Here is a 25,604-nt window from a genome sequence, read left to right as displayed (position 1 = left end):
GAACAACACTAGATTCTGAATACTGCTATATTTTAGTTTCAAATGCACGGTGAACCTTGCCAGTCAGGTTTCTTTTCAAAGGTAAACTACTATTTTTTTCATATCACCATTCGATTAGGAAACCTGATCCTAAGACCTGAGATAACGATTATTTTTTCTGTCTCTAATCTGCAAAAGATTTGTTTGTGGAGCCTTCCCCTCTGTCATTTCTTTTGTCATAATCTCATTCGCGGTTTTACAGGCCCGGAAATAATGCAAATATATACTAAAAAAATACTATTTTACTGTTAAAAGTTTGGAAAATGGTAGTGAAAGGATATACTAAAAACGTGAGGTAAATCTTGTCTGTGAAAAGTGCGTTGATGTCTCTGAAGTTTTGAGAAATGTCCAATTTACGCTTTAGTCATCAGTGGCTCTTGCTTGGGAAGAGTTCCCCGTCTATTTCTTCACCTCTTTCTATCACTTCTGTCTTCTATGTATAGTGATATGCTGAAAAGCCAAATTAGCTTCTCTATATGGATATTTCCTCGGCGTTTGGAAAAATAATATTATTCTAACGCGTGGCAATTCGATTATATCGTTACATCTTACCTGAGGCAATGTTCATCTCTGTTAGCACACCTTTTTTTATCTTTTTTATTTTGCCAACTGTAATAATACGCAACTAATATAAATAATGTCCTCTATACCATGCAGAATTTTCTGCTCGAACCATTTACTAAATAATTGCGTTGCAGCGATTCTATTCTTTTCAATTGCATTGTGAGTCCTAGCCTACGCATTCTCTCGAAGGTATTTAATTTTTTTCCTGCGATATTTTATGGCGTAGATCGCTGCCTTTTAAAGCATTTCTTCGAAATATTGGTTTTGGACAGCCAATAAGACCCTGCGAAAGGTACTGGAGGAGGGAATGACCCAACAAAATACGTTATTTTTGTCAATATTCATTATGCCAAATTAATGTTCGTGGATGGAAATAAAACAAAACTTGCAAAATTTATCGTATGTATTTTAATTATGATATGACTCAGATTTCGATATTTTGAATTACCTTCAGGTGATACTGCATGTTTTCAATCAATGTACACTCCAATGGGTGAAAGCAAAGGAGTCTTAATGAAGCCTCTTAGATTATTTACTGGAATGAATCACTGTAATATCACCTGCATATGGTACAAAGTATCGGAACCCGGGTGATGTGACAATTATCATTCATAAGTTACATTTGGTAAGCTTTGTGTTATTTCGATAATGGAAAATTTTCACAAAATTAACTCCGAACAGCTCGATTTGATATTCATCAAGTAGTCCGCGAATCATCCGTTTTGTTCCTTTCCTTTATTGCATATAATTTAAGCTCCGTGCTTTTAGAATAATACGTAAAGAATAGTCGCTATAAATATCTTCGACTAATCTCGCTCAAATATTGATGTTTGCCTTTTCTTATTTCATCAAAAGGCTAGATATATCAGAGATCTTGCATCACGCGACATTGAAAATTTCCTGTTACTCTTATCCAGCTTGTGAAAAATTGAGCATATCGGCGTTTTTTTTGTGAGTTTGATTCATTATTTCATTCTGGCTTCATAGCGTGCAAATCACTCGGTTTCTTTTGATAACAAATTCCAAATTTTTTTGTACAGTTAAAATTTAATGAGTCAGAAAACCCTGGAGTTTATCATGAGTGCCAAATTGGTAATTGTAATGATCGATTTGGTGTTACCGGAAGTCTTCAGTGATTGAAGATCGAATTGTTTTCTCTCAATGACTCATGAGTCATTTGATCCACTCGGTGATTCAATCACTTTGAACGAATCAATCGCGAACGACCCATCGTTGGTGTGTACCCAACTAATCTTCCTCCATGAAGATGTGAGTCAAAGCCCTGAGGACGATGGCCGTGTAGGACATCGAAACGTCGGCAATTATGCAGTTCCTGACCCGGTGGCGATCCCGAGAACTCTTCACGCAGTCAATTCGCCGGGAAATCACTGAATATGTTCTCTTCTTCCTCTATTTTGAACGAATCAATGCAAACGATCCATCATTAGTATGTACCCAACTCATCTCGCCGGCTCTTCTTCCTCCACTTTATTCCTCTGCTGCTGCATGCATCAGCACTTCCCCGTCCCTCGAAAAGTACGTAAACGCTGCATGGGACACCCTCCCTTTTCCCCTCCCTCCTCCTCCACCACGACCAGCAGTCGTGCCGCCCGAGTTCCTCCACTGAGTAGGCCTCTCTCCCTCCATCCTCCTCTCCCTCCCTTCACTCTCACTATCGTGCCAGACCGGCCAATCGGAACGTGTTTTCCCCTCTTTTACCCGTGACCCCGACCGTCCTGAACCATAGCTCTCTCTCAAGTGACTGCTTGTAAGTCCGTCTGCCTCACAATCAGCTGGTCTAGAGTAGGAGAGGGAGGGGGAAGAAGCCAGTAGTCACATTGGGGAAGACGATCCTCTTTCTCTCTTGAGAATATAGAGTCGAGCCAGTTGTCTTCGTGTTGTTGTCGCTTTTGTGAGTTGTGCCAGAGGGAGCCTGTCTGTTCCGTCACACAGTGCGAGTGCGAAGGAGATAGAGCAAGCACATCCGAGAGAGCGTCTTGCGCCGGCTCTCCCGCGTTTCTTTGCCCGTGCGTGAAAACAGTTGAAAGCGGCACCGCGCATTCGTTGGATTACGTTTCTTTCTCGTCGGCAGGGAGCCCGTACACGCGATCAAGTCCCCGACGGGACAAGGTGGGACTCCTTCTCTGTTGTTAGAAGGTTCCGTCGATTGAGTTACCTCGGTGATTCCGCTGGAATTTTGGAGTATCCAGCATCATTTGTGTTGCCTTTTGTTTATTAGTGTCTTCCTGGATTAAGTCCTCGCGATTTCGACGCCCGCACGACTGCGCTTGTTTGCGTATTGGATAGTGTCATCTTCGAGTCCATCGTGGCATTCACTAGTGGTTTGGTTTTGGCAGGATATGTCCAAATGTGGTGTGTTTGAAGTTCTTCATTCGCTTTTAAGTTTGGTTTCTGCTCCTCTTCCAGTGGCTACGGTAGTGTGAGGTGTTAGAGTTAAGTTTTAAGCCCAGTGTGCCATTTGGCGAGATTACTCGAGTGTTGTGCCCCGATTTTGTGTTGAAAGTTCTAAGCAAATTTGTGTGGATATTACCCCTGCATTTGAATTGGATATCACAATTTACCGATGATACTACTTTACTTTCGTGTCTTGGTTTAAGAATAAGTGATTAGTGTTGTGCAAGAGGCATTTGTCAACAATCCTGAGCCATTTTTCTTTGGCGAGTGTTGTCAGCTGAACAAAATCTATTGGATATCACTTGGTATTATTGTGTATTGATTCTAAAACGATTGCTTACTAGACCGTAACAGCGTGCCCATCTCGTACTCCCTTGTTGACAGCTGAACAAAACTTGCTGTTATTGGATAATACCCCTACTTTATCTGAACGCGCATTTGCATTTATTGTGTCGTAAGAGGCACACTGTCAGCGAAGCTATGACTACAATCGTTGCATGACACCTCATATTATTGCGTTCAGAGTTGAAGTACGCCACTGTTTACGGTATTTCATTACAATTTGCGGCATTGTTGAGGTTGGAAACTCTTTGCTTGCTTGCGGTATGGGCGTGATGGGTGCTGACGAAAGGCCCGCGGAAGGCGTGGGCCCTGTTGTAAAAGAACAAAAGGGCGGTAGCGTCAAGAAGACCCCTTCTCGCTCTTCATCCATGAAAGACGACTCTTCCTCCTCCCCGTCTCCGGGGCCCGACAGCCCCCACAAGAAGAAGACGCCGAGGTTTCCGTCGAGGGAGCGCAACTACGCCGTGCGGCGAAGACGGCGAGGAAGCCGGTCGCAGAGTCCGCGCGGTGGCGAGGAGCCGGCTCAGAGGGATGAGCTCCACGTGGGCGACGGGTGCTGCCGCCGAGGGAAGTGCGGCGACGGAGAAAAGTAAGATGAACGCGCGGGCTCGCGTGCCAACCATCAATCGGATTGCGATTTGCAGGGGCAGGAGTAGTGGGGTGGAGAACGGGGAGGGGGTACTCATAGCGGAATGCCTCGCTCTCGTGGCCGTCTTCAAGTGTGTTGACGAGGGGAAGAGAATAAGAAAGTGGCGAGATAGTGGCCTTGGAAATATAATGGGAATACTTGGTAGATAAATGCCGTGAACCATTGTGTTTATTAAGCTGAGTTTAATATAACAGTTATTTTGCGAGCTACTTTTGCAACAGCTTGCCGGAGTTTTTTAGTTGACGAAAACCAATAAAATCTTATCGGGCTTCCGACCGGGATATTCATTGTCACTTGTGGACAGTCCTAAAATTGTTTTGACTCAGCTCTTCACTCAATTCTGTTAGGTCTTTTTCACGCCTGTGCATTTCTTCTCTTTCACATCCTTATTTAACTGTTCCATGTACTATTTTCTAGGTCTCCCTTTTCCGTTCTTACCATCCAATTGTCCCTCGACAGTTGGTTCCATGATGCCTCAAGAATTGGGGGCCATGATACCTCAAGGATTAAACTTCTCATAGACGAGCCTGAGAAGATTTCTATAAATCACTAACCGTGTGTGGATCATATCCTTCTTGATGGTACCGTTTAGGCAGTTAGTGCTGATATATTTGCTGCTTGCAAGCGAACTTCTTGGGAATCGTAAAAATTTTCAAAATTGTAATGGAAGACGCTTTAAACATGGAACTTGAACAAAATAATGTCTTTCCTCCCATGTACCCAAAACTTTATTTCGATATTTAAGTTCATTCCGGACATCTTCCCCGAAAGATTTTTTTCCATATCGTATTGTTTATCATTTAATTACAATGCCTTTGCAATCATTCATTGTTTATTACCTGATTGAGTCAATGTTGATTTCGAATGATCCGTCGCATCTCCTAGCCTGTAAGGATGCTGAAACGAGAGTTTCGGAGACATTTAAGTGTTTTTCGCCTCATATTCCATGACTTATTGAATGAGTTCCCTGAGTTATTATGATATTATCATGCCTATCAGCCTTTGTGGTTTTTAGATTTGGCCGATGTTTCACTTTTTCATCATTTTGTGACCATTTTTGTCACTGTAGGGTTTTCCAAACTATTTATTTTGGGAGCATATGTCTAGTTGACTCATCGTAAACGTCCTAACTTATTGACTGATGTTGCCGTAGTTGCATGAACAATTCAATACGTATTTTTTTAAGTGAATAACGGAAACACGTGAAAATCACGGTCGTATTCCCAAATGGTCATAGAAATATTCCTGTTAATATCATCGGAATGATAAGTAAATCGCACATATGCTTTATGGCTCCTTCGGCTCCGGTTATAACATCGTCCTGTCGTGACTAGCCCGTCATCTCCGAACAATCTGGATTGGATCTCCTTTTTATGTCAGTCCGTCTGATCTTATCTTCTCGTATGTAAAAGCTGTGTGAATGGCTCTGTTGTACTTGTATCTGTGTGTATCTCGCTATCAACTTAGTGACTGAAATGTCGGTGATTACAGGCTCGGAATATCTGCAATACAATTATTCCCTAATATAATAATGCCTCTAACATGGTTCGTACATTATTTGCATCAATGTTGTATCTCTTTATAACCTCAGTCTTTTTTTATTTTTCTGGGAGTCTGAACTCCTTTAGAGCATAGTATTGAATTACAAGGTGTGCGTTGACAATGGTCAAATGGGTAGCAAGGGAATCATACAATAATATGAGAAAAAACTTAATTTCATCTTCTAACACTATATGAACATTTAACGTATTCATAAATAAATAAATCAATTAAGTCAGTTGTCAATAGACATAGGGGTAACAAAAGAATCATACGGCAATACGAAAAAACTAAAACTAAATATAAACTGAATAACCTCAGTCTTTCGACGATGTTTGGGTTTTATTTTATATCGAATAATATATCAATTAAAACCGTTTTTGCGATGAATTTTAATATTAAATAAGATGAAGAATGAATTTGTGAAACTCATAGAAAATTATGCGAAAAGATTAGGTGGGAGCTCATAATTTTAATAAGTATGAATAATTTGTTTCTTAACCACTCTCTTTTCGGTGCAGCGTATATAATTTAGCTAATTTGTTAATTGAAGAATATTTTCCGGCATTGCCTTGAATGGAAGGGATAGCATAAATTTAGCTAATGTATTTGCATAGATAGAGTTTAGAATTATCTTTGTAACGACTTTAAGAGAAATGCTGTAAAACTTGTAAAGTGTCAAAGAACATCTTTGATATGATTCTCCGTCACTGAGCATAACTTTGCCGCCGTACATGAGCGAAAAGGGGCAAGATCTGGTTTAGCTTTCTTTATGATAAAAGTAGGTTTATTTGCCTCGCCATTCATGCTTAGGTTCTCTACGTGATGTTATGTTGTTACATAATAACGTGCCGACTCTCGCTGAATTATAATTACTCTCCGCCCGAATCTAGGTTAATCTATGAATATACTCTCTATGACATGTGATTTAACGCTAGGTTACCGCTTTACTGTTATTCGGTGTAATGTAGGAAACGAACTCCTCAGAGATCTGTCCAAGTGGTCAGAAGTTTTTATGTTGTGTAACGCTCGGAACTCGAAGGCCAGTTGAGTAATTCCACGGCAAATGTGGATTTTATCACGCGTTATGTCCTTGTTAAAGTGCTCATATATCAGCGGTTATTTTCTCATTGAGACGTCCACCGTTTTCAATTTATTTTCAGATACACGTGATTTTAATTTTAGCGGTACTCTGTCTCGAACCGTATGCAAATTAACAGTTATAATAAGTTATTGACTGAAAGTTATAAACTTAACTGAATCTATTTTTACGGCATAATATACTTCTTCCAGTTTCGGTAGTAATAGCCGCATTGTCTTAAACAATAAGTCGGGTTTGGATGTTGGCTACTGCACAGCGACGTCAAGGATTCTTCATTATACTTGTGTTAGTCTGAACCTTTCCTTATTACCGTTTATTTCTCCATTCGCTTAAAGTATTCCGAGTCTCCTACCTTATTCCTCACGTCTATAATTCATCGAAGGTTGGTGGCTGCCATGACGACGAAGAAACGCTATTTCTTTCTCGTTATTAAGCATTTTTTGTCGCATTATGCGGAGTACCTGTTTGCATGCGCCCATTGAAATTCAATGATGTGCTTTTGCTGTCGGCAGGAGTTAATTTGCTTAAATGGATTCGTTTTTCTCACTCCGCCGCGCTAGAATAAATTTTCCGTCCTTCCTGTTTGTGTCCCATGGCAACCAATCAATGTTACTGATCATTTCCTTTAGGAAGGTTATGTTTCTCGATGACTGCATGGATAATTTCCGTCGGTAAACAAAGAAATTAAAACACGTCGGTACTGCGTTGTTTGCCGATAAGCTGTAATTAAGAACACTTTTAATTTTGATACCTGAGTGTTTTCGTTTTCACTATGCAAGTATTCGAAGTGGTTATCTATAATTATTTCTGTGCTGTCTTCATTTTTTGTCGGAGAAGATATATCTTGAAGTTTCATAAGAAGTAACCATTGGACAAGTCCTTGGACGTACTCTAGAGCTACCTTGCTGCGTATAATTAACCTTTGCTACGATGTCAGCTTGCGCCATTTTTTGTACCAAAACTTCAAGTATTCAAAGTGTAATTTCTAGCGTTACCGTTTTTACTGACTCTAATTGAAAAGAGCAGTGAAATTATGAAATTTTTATGTCAACGTAATATCTGTTAAGGGTTTCATATTTTATTTAATACGTTCGACGTTTCAATTATGACATTATTTTGACTTAAACTTCGTCAGTCCTCGGATCGTATGATTTTAATTGATGGAACAGATTGCGACATCTATAATTTTGTGGATGGTGCGGCAGGTCTAAATGGGAGACGGAAAGCTGGTGCTTTTGTGGTGTAGACGTCATTCACTGCTAGACACCACCACTACTATTACTTCTAAATAATGAGACCGTACCAAATCTCTTATATTTTCAGCAGGTGGGACTGGCGTTAAGCCATCTCCCTGTGAAAAATTTAATGGTTTTGCAGGAAATTTTAAAGTATGTATCGTGTAATAGTTGTCGGTATTTTTGTACTAAAATTATTTAATGCTACCTAGCAGTGAAAGTGTACATCAACCATGTTAAGAATGCATAGGTTCTTTGAAATAATTCCTATGGTGATCTTGGTTTTATCAATATGTGTTCATGTCTATTTTCTAATACTTTGCTCATCACCCAATTGTACGCCATGCCCCTGTGCGAATCCCAAAGCCTTTGTGACGGGTAGGACATTTTGTATATGTACTCACAGTTCACATCCGTATTGATACCTGGGGAAGTTGGATGTGTCATGTTCCGAGAAAGTTTTATCTTGATTCGCTTTTGCGACTAGCAAACAATTACAGACCTTGGGTCATTGTTTGAGGGAATGTGTATGCTTATTATTGGTTCCAAGAACTTCACGATCCTCACAACTCAAACTTCCTTCGCGTTGCTTTGAGAATGTGTACTTAAATTGAAATTGGGGTTTGGGATAATAGTTAACTTTCCTTTTAACTATGGTGAATGATAATTAATATTACCTCGGAATTAAACTTAGTAAATTTATACGGAAATGATACGTCTTAATGAGTATAAATTTGAAGTTGTAAGTGGCTGTGGAACTCAAAGGCAATGACGGTACATACTCACTGTACTGGAATTAATAATTGTTGCTAATTTCACTGGTGCTGTTTTACTGACTGAGTGCCTTTTGAGAATTCATCTAACATTCAGGTGACAAATATTAGGGGAAGACCTGATGGTGGTATTAATTGTGAAAACTCTAGTCGTCAATAAAACGTAATGATTAATTATTTCTTGAGAGGAAAATTTTCACGTGATTGACCCCAAAATGGTTCACCGTGGTAGGTAAAAATTGATTTTTAGGGGACCTCTATATTGACCATAATCAGTATAATTACATTGGCAGATATTTAAAAATATATTTATATCTTTGTTTCCGACAATATTCCAGTTTTTCTTGCACCCTACTCTCTTTCCTGGTGCCTATTACATGGTTACCCGCAATCACGATTTCCTGCCATATTTAGATGTCGTCAGCGCATGTTTTTTTCCACATTGGCCTTGAATGAGTTTCGCATTTTCCGCTGCTCCTGCCTCTTTTTAAAATTGCCCGATATTATTTTTTCCTCTTCATAGTTTCATCTGCGGCAGGTATTAAGAAAATCCTTCTTTTTACACCAATCACAGCCTGAAGTTGTACTTATTGCGTATTTTTGTTTGTCTATAATTTTATCAATAAATGTCAGGTCGTCCTATTTACATTCTAACACCTGAGAATACGATTTCAGATTTCCACAAACTAAGGCGGAAAATTTTTGCCTCCTGTATTTTTAAGTTTTGCATGTTTTAAGGTTGGAAATGATGCCCTTTTATGTTGGATTTCAGCCTTATGTATAATTGTTACGAATATGAATAATTGTTAACATCCTTGCGTTATTCGGGTGAAAGACTGAATCCTAATGCTCATGATGGCCAACTAGAATCTGGTGTCTTTCTCAGGTTTAAGATAAGTCGATATATCCTGGAAAACGCCCTTAAATCACCTGCTTCCGTTATCAATGACGCATTTTGTTCGATCTCCAGAGATTCGATACGTTTTTGACGTGGAAACTTCTCTACTTTTGATTTGTAGTTGTGATAGTTTTGTTGATGGAAAGTTTCGATTTTATGTCGCTGCTATATGAGCAGCTTGCTAGAATGCCGGCCGTAGATTAATAGGCGTGGTTTCCGCACTCAATTCTCTGTGAAATGTTCAGTTGTAGCGGAGATGTGGCCTCGGATGTGAGGCGAGGCCGCTCTATATCGCTTACTCGCTTTTCTTGGGGATCCCCTCATCTAGTCCATTCGGTCTATTCCACTTTCTGATGTATGCATTGCTTGCTGAACAGAGATATCGGAGTACGGGCCTTCGTTATTCAAAGTAAAATTTGCTCATTGCTGGCTTGAATACAATTTTTGATGCAATAAAATCACTGTCTTATTCCCTCTTATATTTCGACTGACCTAGGTTTCTGGACATAACGACAATTTCATGGTGAAATTGAAAATGGTATAATGTGCTGAACTTAGTTCGCTATAAATATAAGAGGGTGGAAATAGGACTAAGTGATGCCATTTTCTTAAATATTAAAAATGTTCACAGAAATACGCCTGAAACTGTTCCTTTGATACAAATTATTGTCAGTTCACTGTTAAAAATAAAATTTACCGACCCAAGATTCAACGTATGGAGACATTACGAAGACATAGCTCCCTTTTAAAGTATTATCAAAATAAGCTGTAGATCGTTGCTAGTTTTTGGAAATAGTTGCTATTATTATTGCCACGTTAGTGTTGAAGAATGGAAAATAAGAGAACTATGAAATTGCTGAAAGATTTGTTGATAAGAGAAGGGATGCTTCAAATCAGCATTGGGATTGTTCTTGGGCTTGCTGATTATGATTACCGACTTATATTCATATCTATGATATATTTACAACTGAATCGCATTCTCCGGCTTTCTTAGACGTGAGAGTGAGTCTTTACTTGTCCTTAGGGGAACTATATGGACATCCTTTTCTCACGCACGAAGAAACTTACAATTAGAGCAATAATGTTAATGAGCGAAGTTATTGATGCAGAAACTATACGGTGGGTTTATAAAATATGCTTACAGATAACGTTATAAGCAGTGTATTAATGTAAACTTGAGCGTGATTTATTTAGTCTTAGTTAAAAAAAGTAGAAATATCTAATGCCCGCGATAAATTCAGCGTACTTGATTTCAATGTAGACGTTAAATGATTAGAATAAAACCGTTTATATTCTGTTCGTCCACTCCCATCCTTATGGTTCGCTGTTGGATTTCCATATCGCTTGAATAGTCGGCCTTAGCTTTAGAGGCGTGGCTTCTGGTCTCAATTATATCAATAATGTTCATGTGTGCTTGTTGCCGCGTTTCCAGTACTGCTCGCCCTTGTGCATGGGCACACTGTTGCATGTTTTTGTCGACAATAGGGTAGTTTCCTTCATCAAAGAAAACGAAAGGCATTCATTGCGATTCGTTACCCACAAATGGTGTATTCATAATATTCAAATTATTTGGTTTTAGAAATCCCAGTTTAGACGAATGTTAATGGTCAATTTTAACCTCATTTGAAAAAGGCCAGATTGGCGCCCATGCGATGCCACTCAACGTGACGTCACAGGGACCTAGTTTCTATACGAGTAGATAGGAGTTTTACATCGTCTGAGATTACCAATGTACCTATGAATGAGGCACAGAGCTCAGGGAAACATCTCTTAATAATAACCTATTAAAATTGCCTATGGTCGGAAAGTTTCCTTCGTTTGATAGGGTATTAATAATCCTTATTTAAGCCAATCGCTACCAGCTAGCAGGGTACTCTGCTACCTGCTAGCAGCCTGCATCGTATCAGCGCTCAAAGCCTCGCCCCAAGGTCACCTCACACTGCGACAGCGGGAACCAGAATGACGTCACACGGGGTTTTCCCAGCATTAATACTTAGCCGTCGCGTTTTCGCGCGCTTGAAAATTTTCAATTTTCATTTAATCGCGAAAAATAGATATCGTCATTTAAAAATCTAAAAGCGTGAAATACGTTTTCCAGGGGTTTCAATCTTTCGATTAAGGCAATAAAAAAATAGGAAACCACCCTATTTTGTGAGCAATTCTTTCCCTCAAAGAAAGACTTTTCGAGAACGACTTAATGAACGAGTACTCTTATGAAGTCAACACAATGATTATATGAAGTCTAAGTACAATAATAACGTGGTAACATTTCGTTTCTTTATATCTGGTGTCTACGGATCGCTACTGGATTGCCGTCTCCCTTCAAAGCCGACCATAAATTCAGACGCGAGGACAGCGAAACTGCTTCTGTATGCATGTGCGAGATGCATTGGCATTTGGATGGTTAGGGATGGGAGTGGAAAATGCCATCGCACTTATGCTGTCGACTATGGGTGGAGATTTCTTCTTTCAAAGGAGGTTGCTTAAGAAAACGTGCGTCATTAATCGCGTGACTTCGTGCTCGGCCGATGCTTTCCGTTCCGCTGATGATGTCTGTGGTGGGGGTGTATTTGGAGGATCACTAACACGGCGTGTGCCCCGAGAGTGAAATGCTTTGTCACGAATTTCATACGTGCGAACTTTCACCGGGTCACGATTTGCCTGGGATTGCCTCCTGAGTCGCCACCGCAGCCTCCTTGCTGCGAGAAAAAGTGCCAAATCGTGGGGAATGCAATATGACGAGCTCATGCCTCTATTGCCGAGTAGTGTGCAATATGTGTGCTTTAAGAGCATGTATCCTGGATAACTATGGTCACTTGTCATTTTCTAATTGATGCTATTTTTTGTCAATATAATTTTATAAAGGACATCAGGAAGAGAGTTCTATCAGCAAAGGAGGCGTTCATGAGCAGGAAGGAGCTTATGAGAGGATCATTATGTAAGAGTTTAAAGAAAAGGTTAGTGAACAGTTTGTGCAGCTCTTTACGGTGCGAAAACTTGGACCCTAAGGAAGGAAGACGAGAGAAGTTTTGAGGCATTCAAGATGTGGGTGTAGAGAAGGGTGAAGAAGGTAAAATGGACAGAGAGGAGGAGGAAAGACGAAGTGCTGGACATGGTGGGTGAGGAGAGGCAGCTTTTAGATGAGATGCGGAGGAGACAGAGTGTATGGATGGAGCGAATACTTCGCGGGGAGGGGATATTGAAAACGGTTTTTCGAGGGTAGAATGTTTGGTAAACGAGGGAGAGGAAGGGAGAGAATAGGATTTTTAAATAGGTTGAAAGAGAGTAGGCCTTACATTGAATTGAAAAGGGCAGTGATTGAAGGAAAGGGAGGCTCCCAGAATACGAGTTTAGTACTCCATAGAAACCTACCTTAATCGGTAGAATACTAACATAATTATTTTATAATTATTACTAATATTTTCTAAGTGATTGGGTGAATTTTACGGAAGTTTTCATCACTCGAAAATAGATACATCCATGATGTCTTCCCGAGTGAATTTGAATACCTACGTTTGCAAACTTCCCCGCCAGTGGACTTAATTAATAGGCGTGTAATAAGGAGTGTTAGGACATCAGCCGTTTCCAAAGAAGGAAAAATAAGATAATGGACTTAGGATATATTTAACATAGATGAATGCCATTGGCTTCGTGGTAAATAAGAAAAAACAAGTTGGATTTTATACAGTTAATCGATTCTCTCCTTTATTTACTGATATAAAACTTAGCGATTACACTTAGCATTTATTATTGCCCTATATTAATTATTGGGGGAACGATTTCCAATACCTATCCGTTTGGCTGAGTTAGTCAGCTATCAGAGTACAGCTCCGTGCAGCAGTTCTGCAAATTTCAGTCTCGGGTAACAGTCCCAGTAATTTGGACCTTTAGCAATTGCTAGGAACTTGTATTCGATACCATCACCAGATGCAATGCTGGAGTATAAAACATAGAAGAGTTAGCTCCCACCAAATAATGTAAAAAATTCATTTGAGGGGAAGTGTTCTCAACTGTTTGACCGAATTGTGTTGAATAATTTCGCCATATGGCAAGAGTATTCCAAGTGTGTGTATTCATAGAATGCTTTCGATATTATGAGTGATTAAACTATAGGCGATGTTGTACTTCGTGGAAGATCGTGATGGATAAGCAATTTCTGGTGGGAAATTTGCAACGATCTGGTTTTATCATTGCATGAAGGAGAGAATCATCGAATCGAAGAAAATTCGATTTGTTTAATCGAATTTACGAGGAAACCAATGGAGTATATTTTACGGGTATTTCCATGCTAATTCTCCTATTTGCCCGGAAATTTTCTTCTGGTAGTAGCTGAAGCCTCGCTGCTGCAGCTGGGAAATTATAAATCTTTTCTTGGAAGTAAATTGTTTTAACATTCATGAGAAGAAATTGAATCCCAAGACCTTGGAGTTGTTGAAGAATGCATGACTATATTAGCTCAAATAAAATAGGTCATCGGAGAATAGAATAAATCGATGGCAGTTTCTGCTGATTGATTTGTGTAATGAGATCGAAATTAGCTAGTTGTCGTTAGCTTAGAAATTGGCGTCAGCTGATTTTTTTATGACTAACAGTTTAGCGATAACAGCGGGTTGTACCTTTAGGATGACTTTGACACTTTCTAGTTTGATATCAGTCTATCAGAAATTGGATACATTGTCTCCATTCATGAATTATTTTTATAAATATGTAATATTTAACCGTCCATTATACCATTAAAAATCGAAGGTCTATCGTTTTGTACAATTTTTGTGAGACTTGAGCTTGGAATTGCTGAATACATGTGTTCGTACTGTATTTAAGTATGTTGATTTCTTTCCCATCATATTGATTGCTATCGCGTTTATTTGTACCATGTTTGTGATTTCACCAACGTATTTCCGTGAAGCGTTTAAGACAAACGCACTTTCCATGAGAAGTAACTGAAAACGTAAGGCGCAAAATACTTCAATTACCGGTCGCCTCCTCTAAAGACTATGATTGTGTTCACAATTTACTTGTTCTCTTGATTTAAAAAGACTGAATAGGCGAAGAAAAATTTGGTGAAAAATCTCAAACGCCGCTAACTTTTTGTGTAATTTGTTTCTCGATGTTTTGCCTTCGGCAGAACAGGGACCCATCCTCACTCCACAATCGATGCAATCCATCATCCCCCGTTGTATCCATTAAACACCCGGTTTACTTGCTTGTCAGAGGGCATGCATGCGAGGCCAACGAGGGAAGACAAATCACCGCTTAAGCTGTCTATTTCGTCCTCTATTGTCTAAACGCTCTCACGGATTGAAGTTGATTGTTAGATACCAAAACTGCTCATCACGTGGTGCATCTTTTCAACTTGTGTACTTGAGAAATGCGATGAGATAACCATTCGCTCAAATGCCTCTAACCGCTACTTCCTGTACTTTTTACTATCATGAATTTAGACTAGTAAGTCAGCGATAGTACATAATCGAAATTACTCTAGTTCAATGTGAAATAAATTTTGGTTGGAGTTCATCAAGAAATAAGTCAGTAGTGTAGTAAGTGGTATTAGGAAGCCAGCGATGGTGTATATTCCTATTTAACCATAAACCGGTGACGTGCGGTCTGGGAGACCCCTCCGTTTCTAAAATTATGAATATTTTCAAAACTGATATTACAAAATACGTATAATCCTCGTGTGCGTCATACTTTTGTATATTAAGGACATAGCATTCTTAAAATTTAACGTTCTTATTATTTATTTCTGAAAATTTGCAACTGAATTTTAGTAGCGATCTGTGTGAGACCTCACGTCACTAAATTGGAAAACCCAATAAACGTAATGCTGGTGGAAATAATTCAAAAAGTTGTTAAAAACAATTCCTAGTGATTTTTCAAGAATAAAAATTATTAATAATTCGTAAGGAATCATTTCTAGTTGCATAACGTGGATAATTTAGTACTCAATTAAAAAACTACGATAATAATAACCACTCAAGTGTTTTTTATATCAGTTTTTTGATCCTGTTTCAAATAATAATTTTTACTGAAGAAGGTGGTTCGTATTGGGAATACATAATATTAGCTATAAGTTTTATAATAGTTGAGAAGTAAAAGAAACATTAAACTAAGCAATAAAAATGACTTTGCAACCTTTTACGAATTTTTGTTTTATTGCGGTCTCCCAGACCGCACGTCACTGGTAGTGTAACAAGAATTGCACGTCACTGTTTAAGGGTTAATGTGAAATAATTTTTAATTGAAGTTTATCGAGCATAAAAATCAGGACCTAGAGGAAAATATTATGCAGTAATTAAAGTATGAAGATGCTCTTATATTTGTGATGGTGCAGTCGTAAAGATGATGTATGAAATGGCCCTTTACGAATTTAGACATCGTTTATAGGGTTAAACGGGTGGAAGCATAGCATATTTAGTTAAAATCGCCAGGAAATGTCCACACAAAGTTTATTAAAGCAACCAGTTTCAACCAAAGTGACTCAGTCCAGGAGTAACCTGGTGATAATACGGACTGCGTTGAACCTGTTTGTTTTATCCAAATTTGTGTGGAAAATTCCCGCTCAGCTTTACTAATAAATTAAAACATACCCGTTTAATTAAAATACCTGGATAAAGAATTTACCCCTTCCCCGCATTCAATGTTCAATTTCCTAAACTGTCCTGTTGCATGCACCCCCACATGGCCCTGCTTCTGGTCATGCCTGCCTTTGGGGGGCGGTGGGCTGTTATCAACATCATGATGAAGAGCAGAGCCCTTTGGCCTTTTATCTACGCAAGAGGAGGATGTGTCCCCAGTTCTCTCCAGAGAGAGGAGTCGGCCGGGCTGGATCTCTCCGGCGTCTCGACGAGCTGGAGTAATTAGAGGGGACTTGTATTTTACTCTCAATAAATACCCTCACTAGTATCCAGCGGGAATTTTATTCATTTTCCCCGATTCTCGACCACACCCGCGAGTCAGGAGGCAGCCACTCGACTCTTGCGACTCGCGATTGTCGTTACGTCCCGGCGAAGGCGTCGGGATGCGACATTAAAACTGGTGTTAGGTGTGTGGGGTTTTTCGAGAATCGTCGTCTAGGCCGCAGTGTGGAGACCTGAGAAGGCCACCGAAGAGCCTCACTGAGAAGCAGAGGACATCAGGGTGGAGACCTGAGAAGGCCACTGAAGAGCCTCACTGAGAAGCAGAGGACATCAGGCGCTGAGAGGGGAGGCTCTACCGACTAGTCGCCGCCACCCCTGAGATTTCGGCATCACCTCATCGCAGCGGTTCGTCTAGAGAGGAAGCTGCACTGAGAGAGAGTACAAAGGAGAAGTCGGCTTTACTGTAAGTAAGCCACCCTGATTCCTTTCCTCTGCCCTTTGTATCGCCCTTACTAAGTTTGTCTGCTAATTGTCATAATGTCCGTCACAACGATGACTAGCTCAGAAGGCCTTGATAGCCGCGGAACGTTCTGCAGTATTTCGGAAGCCATAAAGATTGTTAATAAGCCATTCGACGGGAACAAGAAAGAACTCCGGGAGTTTTTAGAAAACGTGGACGTTGTGTTCGAGTTAGTAAATCCGATCGATCATGACAAATTATTAAAGTTCGTGAAGGCTCGGATAACGGGGGATGCTCGTTCAAAAATTCTCGTCAGAGATCACGCTCACACGTGGCCCCAAGTGAGAGCTATTTTAGAAGAAAACTATGCTACAAGACGTACCCTAGACTATTACGCATGCGCAATGTTTAACTCCAAGCAAGGTCCGACGGAGAGCATTGCAAGTTGGGGTAATCGCATAGATTCTATGCAAACGGAATTGAGGGAAGCGGCCAGACGAGTATCTCAAGAGGAAGAGATCGCCGGCGCTTTAGCCTTAGTTAACCATCTCGCGAAAGCTTGCTTTGTTCAAGGGCTGGCTAATGAGCGCATACAAACAATTGTGAGGAGTAAGGGAGAAGTTATACTATTGCCTGCTGCGGTAGAAGTCGCCCTAGAAGAGGAGAGTGCCATATTGTCACTGAAAGAAAGAGGGAATATGAAAGGATATTTTAAATGTGAAAATTGCGGCAAGCCTGGGCATTCAGCGCAAAAATGCTACCTTAAAGGGAAGGTAAACATGAAAGAGAAGGAGATAAAAAAGGTAGAAAGTGTGAAATGTTTTAACTGCGGGCGATTAGGCCATTTTTCAAGAGACTGTCGCAGACCAAGAGCCAAATCCTCCGAAAATGGATCGCCACAGCCGCGTCAAATTATGGATGATAACTCGCGGTCGCTGAATGGGAAAGGAGATAAGAGCTTCCGTCTGTCGGAAGTAAGAAAATTGTCGAAAGGGCCGAGTCGCTGTGACGTAGCCGATACGATAACCTTCCAGAGTCGAGAGAGCAAACGAGGCATCTTGCGTCTTCTAATTGATACCGGTGCAGATGTGAGTATTATTAAAATGGAGTCCTTGAAGGGGGAAACCAGGTGTTGGCCGGAGGACTACTTGCTATTAAGAGGCATTACTGATAAGCCCATCAAGACAAAAGGGAAAGCGGCTATATTATTGGAGGCGAAAGGGAAGGAGATGCAACATGGTTTTCATTTGATAGAGGGAGCCGATGTTCGTCTTGAAGTAGATGGAATTCTCGGTAGGGACTTCCTGAATGATCTTGGCGCAGTGATTTATTGTACACAAAAAAGGGTCTACATGAGAGGCCTACTCATGGACTTTGACTCAAAAGAATCCATGGAAGACGTAACTAAGGAGATTAGAAAAATATCTATACCCTCCCGAAGTGAAGTGCGAGTAAAAATTCCTACTGCATCCACGGGGGTGGGAGTGATAAACAAGAAAGAGATAAAAGAGGGTGTCTTCTTAGCATCAGCTTTGACGGAGGGGAAGATGGGAGAGTGCATTGGAAGCATTTTGAATATCAGCGATGAGGAACAAGAGGTAGAGATTTCCCCTGTTGAGTTGGAATCTGTGGATACTGATATGAAAGAAATTCAATGCAATGTTGAAAATAATTTGTCAAGGAAAGAAGTTTTACGGAGTTGCTTAAGGCAAGAGCATCTGTGTGATCTAGAAAAGAGAGTGATCACTGAATTGTGCGAAGAATTCGCAGATTTGTTTTATTTGCCTGGAGACAAGTTATCGCACACTAAGACGTTGAGTCACGAGATTCCCACTCCCAATTTAAGAGGAGCCATTAATACTCGACCCTACCGACTCCCTGAATCTCAAAAGGAAGAGGTAAAAAGGCAGATGGAGAAAATGCTAGAAGAGGGGATAATTGCTCCCAGTAAAAGTGCATGGAACTCCCCAATACTCGTTATACCGAAGAAAGCTGACGTTACGGGAGATAAAAAGTGGAGAATAGTGGTGGATTTCAGAAAATTAAATGAAGAATCGGTGGGCGATGCCTATCCATTGCCAAATATTACAGACATTTTGGATCAATTGGGAAAGGCACGATATTTTAGCACATTAGATTTGGCAAGTGGGTTCTACCAAATCCCGTTGGATCGGAAGGACCAATTTAAAACGGCGTTTAGTGCCTTAGGAGCTCACTATGAGTTTCAAAGAGTGCCGATGGGTCTTAAAGGAGCTCCTTCTACTTTTCAGCGCCTTATGAATACGGTATTGAGTGGTTTACAAGGGTTACACTGTTATGTTTACCTTGATGATATAGTTGTGCATGGAGATAGCCTAGTTACGCACAATCAGCGCTTGAGAGAAGTGTTCCAAAGGCTAAGGGAACACAACTTGAAATTGCAGCCGGAAAAATGTGAGTTTCTTCGCAAGGAAGTGAACTACTTGGGGCATGTGATTTCAGAGACGGGGGTCAAACCAAATCCCTCGACTGTGGAGAAGGTGAAAAATTTCCCCAGGCCGGATAAAGTAAAAAGGCTGAAGGAATTTCTTGGATTGGCGGGGTATTATCGCCGCTTCATACCGGGGTTTGGACTGATAGCTAAACCTCTACATGATTTATTGAAAAAGGATGCAGAGTATGAATGGAAGGACGAGCAAGAAGATGTTTTTAAAAAACTGAAAAATCTTTTGATTACGGAGCCAGTTCTTCAATACCCAGATTTTTCACGCCCATTCATTCTCACGACCGACGCGAGCAATTACGCGTTGGGGGCTATATTATCTCAAGGCATCATTGGGCAGGATCCGCCCGTGGCTTATGCAAGCCGTACGCTCGGTAAAGCTGAGGTAAATTACTCCGCGACGGAGAAGGAAATGCTAGCCATCGTATGGGGAGTTAAGTACTTCCGTCCTTATCTTTACGGCAAAAGATTCACCGTAGTCACAGATCATAAGCCGCTGACTTGGGTATTCAATGTAAAGGACCCGAGCTCTCGGTTGATGAAATGGAGAATCAAATTGGCGGAATACGATTTCGATGTGGTATACAAGAAGGGATCGGAGAATGCTAATGCTGACGCGTTAAGTAGAATTTACTCTTTGGATGCTGAAGAGAAGACGGATGGTGTTGCCAATCCATGCGAGGAAAGAAAAAGAGAAATATTGAAGCAATATCATGACTCACCTCTCGGGGGACACACAGGAATATTGCAAAAGGACCCCTCAGTTCCCTCGTACACGTATGACGACTACGTGAAGGAATTGCGGGATAGGATGCAAAGTAGTCACATGAGGGCCCGAGAAGTCTTACTAAAAGCAAAACAAAGAAGTAAGGAAATTTACGACAGGACTACTCACTTGGAGATATTTAAAGTGGGCGATAGGGTCCTGTTGCATGACGAAGCCGTTAGAAGGGGGCGTTCAAAGAAATTATCTTCTCAGTGGATCGGTCCGTATGATGTCACAGGGGTGGACGGAGTGAATGTTACGATAAGGAGGAGAAGGGGGTCGGAGGTGAAAGTCCATGCCAACCGGCTAAAGATATTCTTCTAATCTTCCGCAGGATCCTAAAAATGGAGATGGGAGCCTGCATCTTCCTCTGTTTGAGTCTCGCGACCATCGGAAAGGGGGAAGACCACAGAATAGAAGAGTACAAACAATCACCTGGGCTGTATTACGATTCACAAGGAGAGGCGGAAATGTATAGTAGTGAATGGAAATTAGTCACCTACGTAAATGTCACTCAACTGGAAGGAAACTTGGCCGTAGTAAATACTTATGCTTCGTTAACTGAAGACTTCTGCAGGAAATATCAGAATGCTTCGTGGATTCATCTGACTGGGTGCCGAACTACGTTTCATGGACTGAGAAATGATTTGAATAGAATTTATAAACTAAAGGACATAATGGAGCAGTTAACTTCCCGTTCGAGATCTCCTGATAGGCGAAGAAGAGGCCTTTTTAATTTTATAGGGGAAGTAAGCAAAGTTCTTTTTGGGACCCTGGATGACGCAGATGCATTGTACTATACAGGGCAAATAGGTAACCTGGAAGCTGAAAATAAGGACCTTCTAACTATTGTGAAGAAACAAGTAACTCTCATGAAATCCACTATTTCAGCTGTCAATCAGTCATTAATAGACGTCGAGGGAAATGAGAAAATACTTTCTGAAGGATTGAGAAGGTTAGAAAATTATATTGATAAAACAACGGGAGAGCTGATTGATCATACAAAGTATATTATTTTGGTCTTATCAGGGAACGAACATGTCCAACAGTTAAGTCAAGCCATCGGAGAACTCTCCTATCAGTATAATGCTGTGATAGACTCACTAATAAACGCGCAAAAGGGAGTGCTGCAGCCACAAATTATTAGCCCAGAAGAAATAATGACTATGTTTGACAAGCATAAGGCAGACATTCCTAAAGACCTAACCCTACCTTTCCCTCAAAGCGTGGCTTACCGAAGTAAACTTCTCAAAATGCTAGAGCTGGATGTATTTCTATCTAATCACGTATTGGGATATGTTATTTCAATTCCTTTGAGTAACTTAGTAAGATTTAATGTGTACCATGTAATACCATTACCTATTAAGATTAACGGCACGTCAATGAAGTTTATTTTTATCCAGCCGGAGAGAGAGTATCTGCTGCTAGATAAAAGTGGGAGATATGTAACAAAACTTTCCAGAGAAGATTTTGCTGATTGTAAATTGGTGAGTGCAAATGCACGATTGTGTAAGCAAACATGCCCACTAAGACTTGTGCACGTGCTTGATGATTGTGAAACTCAGTTGCTTCTATCAGCTTCCTCAATACCATTAAATTGTGATCGAAGAATTGTGTCGTTAGAAAAAACATTCTGGACTCGTTTAGGATCGAGGGAGTGGTTATTTGTTTCTCCAGGACCTGAAAAGGTCACCGTGCTATGTAAGGGTGATGACCCTTACGACGTTACCATAAGTGGCACAGGAAAATTAATGTTTAATGACTATTGCAAAGGTTATAGCACTGGTGCTATTCTCCAGGGTGATATAAACCTTAAATATAATAATTCCAAGGATGATGTGATACCTCCTCTTTCATTGACCTTTGATTGCTGTTTATCGGAGGAGGATTTAGTATCTTTTGCGAGATTAAAATTAAACTTGCCGTTTTCGCCTTTGATTCGGCATTTGGATGACTTAAAATATGCTAGTGTAAAGGTCTCGGAGGTGGAGCAATTAATTGAAAAAGAGAGTTGGGACCAAGCTCACATCTATGAGCACAAGAAAATTTCTACATTTACTTATGTATCCTTGATTCTCATATTACTTGTAATGATTTATTGTTGTTGTTGTAAATGTTGTTTAAAAGGGTTGATCCCGTATTCAGATGACAGGGGACGCCGTGAATGTAAAGATTTATGTATAATCTTTAAGCCAAAAATTGTTAGTAAGGTGCATACATCTACAGACCAAATGCATCAAAGTCCACCATCTGATACGGTAAATCTACCGCTGGTACCCCTTCCGGGTTCAAGCCAGCAATTAGTATCGAGAACGGGTGGTAGCAATACGCCACAATCGGGAAAACGTTAGTGCTTTAACTGTGTGTATTTTTTTTCACTTTTGTATCAGTGACTCCAGCATTCATGTTTTTTTTTGTGTGTAACATGTATGTATATCTGCTTGGCATGTGTGCAGTTTGTCGAGAGAATCGTGTGGAAGATTCTCTCTGGTAAAAGGGGGAGGTGTTGCATGCACCCCCACATGGCCCTGCTTCTGGTCATGCCTGCCTTTGGGGGGCGGTGGGCTGTTATCAACATCATGATGAAGAGCAGAGCCCTTTGGCCTTTTATCTACGCAAGAGGAGGATGTGTCCCCAGTTCTCTCCAGAGAGAGGAGTCGGCCGGGCTGGATCTCTCCGGCGTCTCGACGAGCTGGAGTAATTAGAGGGGACTTGTATTTTACTCTCAATAAATACCCTCACTAGTATCCAGCGGGAATTTTATTCATTTTCCCCGATTCTCGACCACACCCGCGAGTCAGGAGGCAGCCACTCGACTCTTGCGACTCGCGATTGTCGTTACGTCCCGGCGAAGGCGTCGGGATGCGACATTAACATCCCTTGTTTTTTTCAACTCTGTCAACGATGGGACGGAAGAATTGGGAGTTCATTGTTTGAGACCAAACCCAATTCCTCAAGAGACGCGTCGTATCTATTTTTACTTGAAAAAAATCGATGGGAAATTATTTCTTAAACTTTACAAATGCTGATTTGCAGGTATTTTTATCCTCCTGTACTTTGAATACTGCCCTCAAATCACTCTGTTATATTGAAGCTTGATTTCTCTTGTTTAATGTGAAATATTTTTTAGAAGAATAATGGGGTAATAATGAAAATAATCCCAGCAAAATAATGGGAGTCGATCAGAAAAGTTTCTGTAATTCTTATAATGTTGTAGTCATTATGCTATGCCTATGATAACAAGCTTAATGCTTAGGTGCAATATAATGGAATAATATTTGGCTTTCCATGATATACTTATAATAATAGTACTTTTATATGTTTCCATATAGTTGGCTGAATAATTGGATCATTTTTTCTTTTATTTTCATTCTAGTTTTGTTATATTTTTAAGTTCATCATCCTCTTATTTTCCCCTAAAAGCATGGATTTTTAAACAATTAGACTTCATTTTTATATGTTTTTATTCTACTTGATTCGTTTTTATCCTTATTACTTCAGTAGTTTGTTTTTATTGCATTGTAAAAGTTAAATACCGTAGGCTTCACGCGATTCTGAACTACTCTTTCATTTTTAAAATAAATATATTGACTATCACTACTTGCTGAAAAAATGTAATTTTATCATTTGCATCATTTATTTTTCTCTGTCTCTTTTCTCGATATATTCAGTTTTTCAAACCCAACCTTCAGATTCATTTTGCCTCTTTATTTTCTCTCGAGCTGGTTAGCAATTTAGTTTTCTTTGGCTTGGCTGTGACATTCACCTATCAATTTTCCTTCTGTGAACATATTGCACTGCGTCTAGGAGGTACTTTCAATTTCCATCGTAGTTAATGGGCAAATCGCCTGAGAAATATATCGGTTCGGACACCGTGAGGGGGCTTGAGAGGCGAACTTGCCCCTAGGAAGGCTTTTATCCATGTCAAGATCGGTTCTTATTGCTCATTGCTGATTGCTTTATTCATCCCTGAAAGTCTGTACAAGGGCATTCATGAACACACGCCCATTAGGCTATCTGGAGCGTGGTGATTACGTTTGGTCTTCTTCACGTCGAATGAGGATCCATTATCGATATCGTAATCTAATGCCAGAGGTTGTTATGAAATTTCGCCGCAGTGAACGAGGTCATGCGTTTCATACTTCGCCCATTTCATATTCTCGGAGTGAAATTAATCGAGACATTTAAACGGGTGAAATACATGTCGACACCTTTCCAGAAATTTTATGGGTGGGAAATACGTGATTTCTTCCTGAAAGATCTAATTTAGACCAGGATTTCTCCTAAATATTAATAAAGAAGCACAAGGCCAGTTTAGAACGGCTCGTTGGGAAGTAGATATCGGGCTTTGAATTGAAACCGTTTTAGGGGTCATATTATTTTTTTCCAATTTAGAAGTAATATGTCTTCACCACGTTAAAATCACGTGCTTTAGGCGTTATATCTCATTTTCCATTTCCATGCTGCTTCTGTGAGTCCTCCTCTCCAGTATTGTAGCGCGGCTCTTAGGGGGAAGAGGTTAATGTTATCTCTTATCTTATCACGGTACGTCATAGTAATTTTATTAAAAAAAGCTATGGAAGTGAGAAGAAAACAGTAATGGTTGCCTTATTTTTGTCTCTAGCATGGTGATGAGCGCAGAGGTATCAATTTATTCTCAATATGTGCTAATTAGTATTTGCAATCACGAAGAATAGCATTGAAAAGGTATGAACTCGATAGATTACATAATCTTGAAGATAAATTACTGTCAGCAGCCGTAATATTTGCTTATTTCCCGTGAACTTCGGATCGCTCCGCCGAGTGATGTCTTTTGTATATCACTGTTCGAATTGTGGTGCTACTGAAGAATGATGAAGATAAAATGGATCGACCGTGTAAGTGATGATGAAGTGCTTAGAAGAGTGGGAGAAATAGGCTTCTTCTAAAATCCTAACAATGTGAGGGAGGAACAACTGAGTTGGCCACATTATGAGCCACGATCGCCTGATGAAAACAATCATAGAAGTTAATGGTTTGAGGCGTCACTTAGTGGAATTTACTCATGATGGATGAAAATGAACTTTGTTTTTCCACATAAATATTTATTTAATCACGTCTATTTATGCAATGCCTGAGGATGACGCTGTGCGTCGAAACCGCGGTCTTGATTAAATAAATATTTATGTGGAAAAACAAAGTTCATTTTCATTCATCAATCGTAGAAGGACAGGTGGAAGGGAAGAAGGGCGAGGGACGGCCCTTAATGAATTACATAGGACAAGTTATAAAGGATGTAATAGTAGAAATGCGTCACCATGAAAAGGCTGGTGGCTGGGAGAGAGAAATGGATAGTTGCGTAAAACCAATCTTACGATTGTTGACTTATGACGATTGGAGAATCCCGCATTGCAATACTAGGGGTTGCAGGATTCCCTACCCTTTTCTGTTACTAATTTCTTTAATGCAATGTAAGCTGCAGCCTTTTGTATGGGTGGGTAGGT

At 40.2% G+C, this 25,604-nt stretch overlaps 1 protein-coding gene across 4 annotated transcripts in view; it reads left to right on the top strand.

Moving 5' to 3' along the window:
• The window catches only part of LOC124160213 (four and a half LIM domains protein 2), a 772,571-nt gene that overhangs the window by 185,826 nt on the left and 561,141 nt on the right, over positions 1 to 25,604 (top strand). Inside the window, exon 1 of one of the 4 annotated variants that reach the window (XM_046536008.1) lies at positions 3,368 to 3,949. The exons of the other annotated variants lie outside the window; for them this stretch is intronic. Coding sequence (XP_046391964.1) covers positions 3,516 to 3,949 — 434 coding nt within the window. The 5' untranslated portion in view covers positions 3,368 to 3,515. Of the gene's footprint in view, positions 1 to 3,367; positions 3,950 to 25,604 lie in introns of those variants that run through there. 4 annotated transcript variants of the gene reach the window in all.

The sequence above is a fragment of the Ischnura elegans genome, chromosome 6 (genome assembly GCF_921293095.1).
Source record: "Ischnura elegans chromosome 6, ioIscEleg1.1, whole genome shotgun sequence".
In the NCBI taxonomy this organism is placed as follows: Eukaryota; Metazoa; Arthropoda; class Insecta; order Odonata; family Coenagrionidae; genus Ischnura; species Ischnura elegans.
Note: the sequence above shows the minus strand (reverse complement) of the source record. Positions and strands in the feature narration are given on the sequence as shown.